Here is a 7,480-nt window from a genome sequence, read left to right on the forward strand (position 1 = left end):
AATCTGTGTTACTGGATGTTCCTCAGTGACACTGGAGTTTCCAGGAAACCCTAGGTCATTTTCAGTTTCCATCAAATGTTTTAGACTCTCCATGTTTATAATGGGGTGGTTTGGAGTTTTTAGCCAATCTGGTAGCAGTGTTTCTCCCACATTCACATGCTAGAGAGTGACTGTTATCTGGGATCTGAAACTTCGTTAGCTGGGAGGGAAAAATGGCTTTTCATCCATCCTAGTGTAAGTGATTTAAAAAAACTGGCAGTGTTCCCATGTACAAAATATAACAGAGCTGCTCCCTTTCAGCTGAGCAGGTATAGTTTTCCATGTGTGCTGAGGTGCAGTCAGCAGCAGTTCTGAGCTTGACCAGTAGCCTGTGGCATGATGGCAAATAACATTTGAAGTGGTTCTGTCTTAGTACTGTGTGCACCAAGAGGCCTGAGCATGCAGCTGCTGTGCAGATGTGGACATGCAAAGCCTAGAGAGGTCAGAGAGCCCCTCTTGGTTCTGTAAATCTAGCTGAGCATCGCTGGGTTGTGTTGCTGGGCTTGGTTTTGCTATAGGAACATCAGCCACTGTTTGCTGCTGATTGCGTACAGTGATTTGTCCATCTTGGCAGAGACCTGAGCTTCACCATCTTGGTGCTCTTCAGGTACTTATGAGGAGCCAACACAGCTCAGGCAGAGCAGAGGAGGGCCAGGCATGGCATAGGGAAGTGAAAAGTGGTATGAGGCATGTCACACAGCTGTGAGCTTGTGAAGCCTGTGAACTGCATGATCCACCCTGCCCTACTCGCCATCCTACAGTACGGTCTGTCCTGCACCAGAGCCCAAAATCAGCACACTTCCTGCTGCTGATCAGCCCTGTCTTTGCTGCAGGTTACTACTTCACAGGGGATGGTGCTTACAGATGCCAGAAAGGCTATTACCAGATAACAGGGCGCATGGATGATATCATTAACATAAGCGGACACAGGCTGGGGACAGCAGAAATAGAAGATGCAATGGTAAGTTCCAAGCAGGTAGAGGTCCCTTGACAGAGCATATATGTGGGGTAGGGTGATCCTTGCAAAGCAGCTTTGTCTCTTGCCTGTTGTACTGTTGCAGTTGGCATTTTGGATGTTGGTGGACACTCTGTAAGTGTCTCTCCTATTTCTTCCTTCCTCTCTGCTAACACCTGACCTCTCCTTCCTAAACCTGTGATTCCTGCTTATCTGAACTAGCTGAGTATGCCTGAGAATTCAGCAGTATTAAACATAATGCAACCTTGGTTTATGTTAGCTGCAAAGCTAGCCTGTCATTTTGAGAGAAAATAATATTATCTCTGAGAATTGAAAACAAAAAGTCCTCAGAGTGTTTATATTTAAAGCTTGACCTGTATATTTATTTCTATATTATGTGCCTTGTGTGCAAATGGCACTTGAATGTAACATCTGATGAACCTGAACTGTGTTCACGTGGAACACAGGATCTTACTTTATCCTCTGTGAGTAATTATTTTGTCTGTGCAAGTTTTTGATCATAGCTATAGAATCCAGTTCCTCTCACAATCTACATATGTGTATGTGCATATATATATACATACGTACATATGCATGTAAAAGCAAATATATTTATGTGCCTAGATTGCTCTATGATGTTTATTTTCATATTTTAATCTAATTTAAGATAACGTAATCTGTTATTTGGCGTGGGATGCAGATATGTGATTTCTTCTGGTCTGTGCACTTCTTACTGCCAAAGAATGTTAAATTAAACTCTGCAGTGCAACAGAAGTAATCACTGTTGTGTAGCATAATAACAAAAATGCATTTGGGTTAGGGAATGAAGAAATCTGATTCTTTCTGTTTTGTGGTGAGCTTTGGGCACTTATAAACACAAGTCCAGAGTGGACTGTGGTGTTAGCAACTTCACTTTTTACCTCTGCTGGCCACAGTTCTCTGTAGCCCTGAGCACTTCAAGACTGGTTTTGCTTGTGATTTGGCAGTGGCCAGTCACCATTTGGGACCACAGTCGTGCACCAAGAAAGAGAAAGAGGGTTTCCAGATGTTGCAAATTCATCTTGGTGTGCAGCTGGTTTAGCAGTGGATGTAGGAGTACTTATTTTTGTGTATAAAAGCAGGGTCAGTACAGAGCTGCTCCCTGAGATGTGGCCATGGCCATGGTCATCAGCTGGCCCTGCAGTAGGAAGTTGGCAACCAGCTTTCCTGTTGAGCTTTCAGCAGAATCTGTCATGGGGAGAGTGTGATACGGCAAGTAGTTTTGTTTGTAGAGCAACTGGCACAAAATCTGTAGGGCTTAAAGCGGTTCTGATTTGTGTATTTTTGCTTGACTTTTTGTGAAGGCTGATCATCCTGAGGTCCCTGAGACAGCTGTGGTTGGGTATCCACATAAGATCAAAGGAGAAGGTATGTGAAAAGCAGTGTCCTGACATAACATCTGCATATACTTCCCTTAAATTCTAACCCAGACTGCATGTTAGGAGATGCTGAGGGAATGAGAGGGCAGTTACCTTAGGCTGACTGGCACTGCAGCTTCAAGAGACAAAGATAGTCATGAAAATAACTACATGTTCCTAACGCGGGTGTAACTCCCTAAACTGTTTTCATACATAGTGTTTATGTATATGGTAGAGCTTCCTTTTATAGGATCGTGCTTAGAAATGTCCTTTGAACAGAATGGGAATAGCTGATTTACATTGGCTAACTTTTGATCCCAGTAACACTCCGGCAATTTATGTCGACTTGTTATTGTCACTGAGATTAGTCGCTGAAGCCAGGAAAAGACTGGACCATCATTTGAGGGCTGGAGTCTGACTTGCTTTTGTAAAAAATATAAATGGTTTTCTTTTCAGTCTATAGATCGTGCATAGGAATGATTTGAAACCCTCCCTGCCATTCAAATGAGCATCCTTGGTCTTTCCAGACAATATCTAATATGAGGTTTGTAGCTTCTGCTCATTTGTCTTCCAGGTGCCTTTGCTTTTATAGTGCTAAAAGAGCAGACAACTCGTGTAGATCATATCAAAGAAGAGCTCAAAACCATAGTGGCTTCCAAGATAGCAAAGTATGCTGTGCCTGACCACATTCTGGTAAGTGGGAGACTGAAACTGGTACCAGATCTCAGAGCACTGACTGTTTTTGTTGCACAGCAGGCCTGGCCCTGGAAGCTTCAAGCCTTCTCACCTTTCAGCAGCTCCCTTTGCATGTTAGGGGAGAGTTCACAAAGCTGCCCCTTAGCTGTCCCTCAAGGTCTGCCTGCATCCATTTCTCTCTTCGTGGAGGCAATGACCAGATGCTTCTTTGAGGGGCTCTGCTTCAGCCACATGCATGTAGGGTGGACACCAAGGCACAGGCAGCAGAATACAAAAGGAGTAGGCAAGAGTGGCTCCTTCAACTTTGAACAGCCCAGGATATCCTCAGTGGATTGGAGAAGCTTCCAGAACTTGCCAGTGTGCAAGGGAATGCCTCCATTTCCCTGTATTTTGAGGTAGTCTGGCAGAGAAGTCCTCTAATTCTTCCCTTGCATGTCAATTAATGCTATAGAATTTTGTAGTCTACTGGCCTGATTATGAGCAAAATGTGAAACCTATTGGTGTTTTTGCTCCATGTCTGAGAACTCCTTATCAGGCTTGCATTTATGCTAAAGCCTTTGAATTTGCTGTAAGTCCTTCCCAGGAGGCATAGCCAAGGAATTTAAGATTGTTTTGGTTATGACGGAAGGTGTGTAGGCTGACATACCAGGCAGAGAGAAATATCAGCACACAGGACATATCCCTAGAGTAGGAGACCCTGCAGTTGGTGTGCAGAATTGTGTTGCTTTACGTTCCTGCCCTGTAAAGCTGAATATATATTTCTGTCTGTTCTGATAATGCATTGAGATTTGTGTCACCATTGGTGCCTAAGTTTTCATGTGTAATTAGATTTTAATAGTTAGCAGCATATTCAGGACCTGATGCCTAAAAGAGCTGTTTGTCCTGCAACACTCAGTCTGGACATGGCAATGGGGAACAAAGTCAACTTAAAATAAGAATAAAATGTATAGCTAGTGACACTCCTTTCCTTGGACATAATCTAGTGTGCTCCATGATCTATGTCCCAGGAGCCTCAAAGAAGGCCATGAAATAGTGTGCTAGGCTTAGGATAGTCCAGCCAGATTTCCTTGTGGTTTCCAGCAGGACTCAAGTTCTATTAAATGTGCATCCTTCCCTTCTTTGCAGGTGGTAAAGCGCCTCCCCAAAACCCGATCAGGGAAGATCATGAGAAGGCTGCTGAGGAAAGTAGTCACTGAACAATCAAGCAACATGGGAGATGTCACCACACTTGATGATCCAAGTGTTGTCAAGGAGATATTGGATGCTTACCAGAAATACAAGAAGAGTTCCTCATAATGGGTGACTCTGGAATTTCTCTCCTTTGGAAATGTGGAAGGTCTCAAAATAACCAGGCAAACAGCATAGTTCTCTCTCAGTGTTTTTTAAAAAAACTGTTTCCTTCTAGGGGAAGATGATTTTCCTCTCCACAACATTTTTTGAGATGGCATGGGAGTAGGAGCAGTCTGCAGTTTTCCACCATCAGTGAAATCCTTTTCCTTGTGCTCAGGGCTTTTGTAGAGCAGCTGTTGGTGGTTTCCATGAGCTGTGCTGAAATTTAACATGAGCTGAAGCAAGATGCAGATGTTAATGTTCCTATTTTTAATGTTTCTGTACAGGGAAATGTTTTTTATATAGTACTTCTTGCTGTTTTAAAACAAGCCCTTGAAAACAATTTTTCCTTCAGCTTGGATATCTGACTTCAGGCACTTCACTGCAACTGTGGTACCTTTTCGCAATTCTGGGTATTCCAGCAGATGTTTCATATGCATTTCTAGGGACATGAGAAGGACATGGCTAGTCTGATAATTCCTCCTTGACTTCACCTATTATTGTAATATCTCCTTTGGCTTTCCTCAAATGGATTTGTTCCTACCACCCTGTGTCCTGGGACTTCCCAGGGATTGTCAGAGAGCCTGTGGCCCTTCATGTCTCACCTAGGTAACCCAGCACCAGCACTTACAGCTGCAAAAAGGAGCCACAAAGCCCATGACTGGACTTCCTACATATCCTCAGTGCATTGCTGCCAAGCTGATTTACCAAAGATTTAAGTGCCATGTGGGTACCCACAAACTGCACAATCCACTACAAAAGTGCCTCTTAGATGCCTTGGGGAAAGTGACAGCAGCATTCAAGGCCAGCAACCTCAGAACAGCAGGGAAGAACAGCCTTTGTCTTTCCTATGCTTTCAGAATTGCAATTAATGTAGTCAGTGTTTTATTTCTTGATTCATTTTATAATGACCACATTTCAGTTGAAGCACTCCTTATATTTGGGCTGTACAGAAGAATTGGTAGGACTACTTATTTCTGAGTTTAATTGGAGCAACACTGCATTTTCCAGGGTGACTATGTACTGGAAAGACAATTTGTGCACCTAACTGGAGGCAGGAAAGGCAGGAGGAAAATGCGAGGTGGGTGATCTGTAGGACTGGGAAAGGCATGGGGAGTTTTTTGGCCAGCAGAGATTCTGGTACCACAATGGGAAGCAGGCTGCTTGAAGTTCTCAAAAACAGGTGTGTTGTCTGAGATCCCAGAGTTCCTCCAAGGATACCAGCTGCATTTGCTTTTTAAAAAAAAAATATTTCAAATGTCTCTAGGGACTGAATAATACAGTAAGGAATACCATGCTTTGTTAAATATCCCATCTTTCTGGCTGAAATGCATTTTTACATAAGATAACACCTTGTGAACTTTCTGGGAAGTTGAAGATCAGAAGATTTGAAGATTTGATAGAGTTGACAGTATGTCAATATTTTAGGAGATAGACACTATTGCCACTGTAATAGGAAAAAAACTCAACCTGCTTCTTTAAGTAATTTTCAAGTGGGAAGCAGACAAGAGTTAATGTTTTTGACAGAAAAAGTACGCTCACTTGTTTAAACAAGTTGTTTCCATGCAGTCTGAAATAACAGTGTGGAGGAAGGAAAACGACTTTTGAACAAGATTGCACACTTTCCTTTTAATCAAGAAAGCATTTCTTATATTATGGACATAGAATTTCCTTGTCTTTTTGGCCAGAAATTTCCCTGTGTGTTGTCCCAGTGGTCACAGACCCATGGTTTTAATTCATCTGAACTGTCTCACAAACACTGTCTGTGTGAGGAGCAATGTGCCCTTGGGCCCTGTGCTGCCTGCATGGTGTTCTGCAGTGGACACAATTTGTGCTGGGCAGCCTCAGTCTCTCCGTAAAACTGCACTTCTGCAAGTGTCCCAGCATTGGCTCTTGGAGCTGACAGCCTGTGCCCAGCCAATACAACGGCAACCTGAGTCTGGCAAAAACAGGGCTAGTCAGGGCTTGCAAAGAGTACTTCTAATGGAAAGAAGGATACTGTGCTTTACTGAGTAGGCTACTCATAGAAAACTTTAAATTGAAATTGAAATTTTATATATTTCTTCCAGAGTTTAAAGTTTCTGTCCAGAGAAGTCCCCATTTCTTCTTTCTACTCACTATCTCTGCTAACAGTAGCAGTTGTCTCTTCACTGCAAGCTTGAGTTGAGCTTTGCATTTTCATCAACAACAGCACTGGTGTGTGGTGACAGTGCTTTCTACTTCATATGCAGTAGGCTTGTGGCTCAATTCAGCCCACAGAATTAGCACTGATTTCCTCAGTGCCTGAAATGCCAGAAAGGAGAAAGTTTCTGAAGTACCCCAGGCTTGCAAGGCTCTTAAGACAAGCTTATCTTCACCAATCAGTGGTCAGATGTCAGTGGGATAGTGGGACAAACTTGGGGACAATTGCTTCATTTAGAAAAGCAGAGCTGTTGAATTTTTCTAAACCTTTCTGTGTTCATGAGTGATGTATGGCTTGTTTGTCAGATTGTCTTTGTAGCTTCATTAAAAGAGATCCAAAGTCAATTTTACCTGTTGCCATTTATTGCAAAGGACCGGTATGCTTTTGTTTCCCCACTCAGTTTTGCCAGTAAGACCTGGTCATGGTGCTTTTCCCCCCAAGTGGAGACACAGACCATGATTTTTCCAATTCTATAAAGGGAAAGCTCCACCTATCTAGAGGTATGTTTTGTACAGTCTAATGTTAAGCCTTTAATTGAATTTTGTTTACTTGTAATTATGCTTTAAACACATTTGTTGTTGTCACATCCTGAGGTGTCTCCTTAGACCTGAGATTACCTCTGGAGGACATGCAGGTGGTTTGAAACCCAGCTCTTTCTGATGCCCACCGATGAGAGACTGCAGGAGGCTGTTCTTAGAGGTTTTCATGGTTTATTCTTCCTTATCTCAGGAATGCTTTGTCCAGTGAACAGCGGTCTGCTTGCTAGACGTCCAGGGCAGAATCTGCCTGGTGGAGGCAGGACTTATCTTTTATATATGCAAACAGAGAAAAATGAGTGGAAATATTTAATTACCATTAGTTTATATGGATAGTTCAGCTCCT

The 7,480-nt window shown here is 42.8% G+C and overlaps 1 protein-coding gene across 1 annotated transcript in view; it reads left to right on the forward strand.

Moving 5' to 3' along the window:
• ACSS1 (acyl-CoA synthetase short chain family member 1) overlaps positions 1-6,942 on the forward strand; it is a 32,603-nt gene extending 25,661 nt beyond the window's left edge. The window contains exons 11-14 of the mRNA XM_056487566.1: positions 873-1,000; positions 2,338-2,401; positions 2,966-3,084; positions 4,213-6,942. Of these exons, the coding sequence (XP_056343541.1) occupies positions 873-1,000; positions 2,338-2,401; positions 2,966-3,084; positions 4,213-4,383 (482 nt within the window). The 3' untranslated portion in view covers positions 4,384-6,942. The remainder of the gene's footprint in view (positions 1-872; positions 1,001-2,337; positions 2,402-2,965; positions 3,085-4,212) is intronic.
• Positions 6,943-7,480: the final 538 nt, after the last annotated feature.

This window comes from Oenanthe melanoleuca, chromosome 3 (assembly GCF_029582105.1).
Source record: "Oenanthe melanoleuca isolate GR-GAL-2019-014 chromosome 3, OMel1.0, whole genome shotgun sequence".
In the NCBI taxonomy this organism is placed as follows: Eukaryota; Metazoa; Chordata; class Aves; order Passeriformes; family Muscicapidae; genus Oenanthe; species Oenanthe melanoleuca.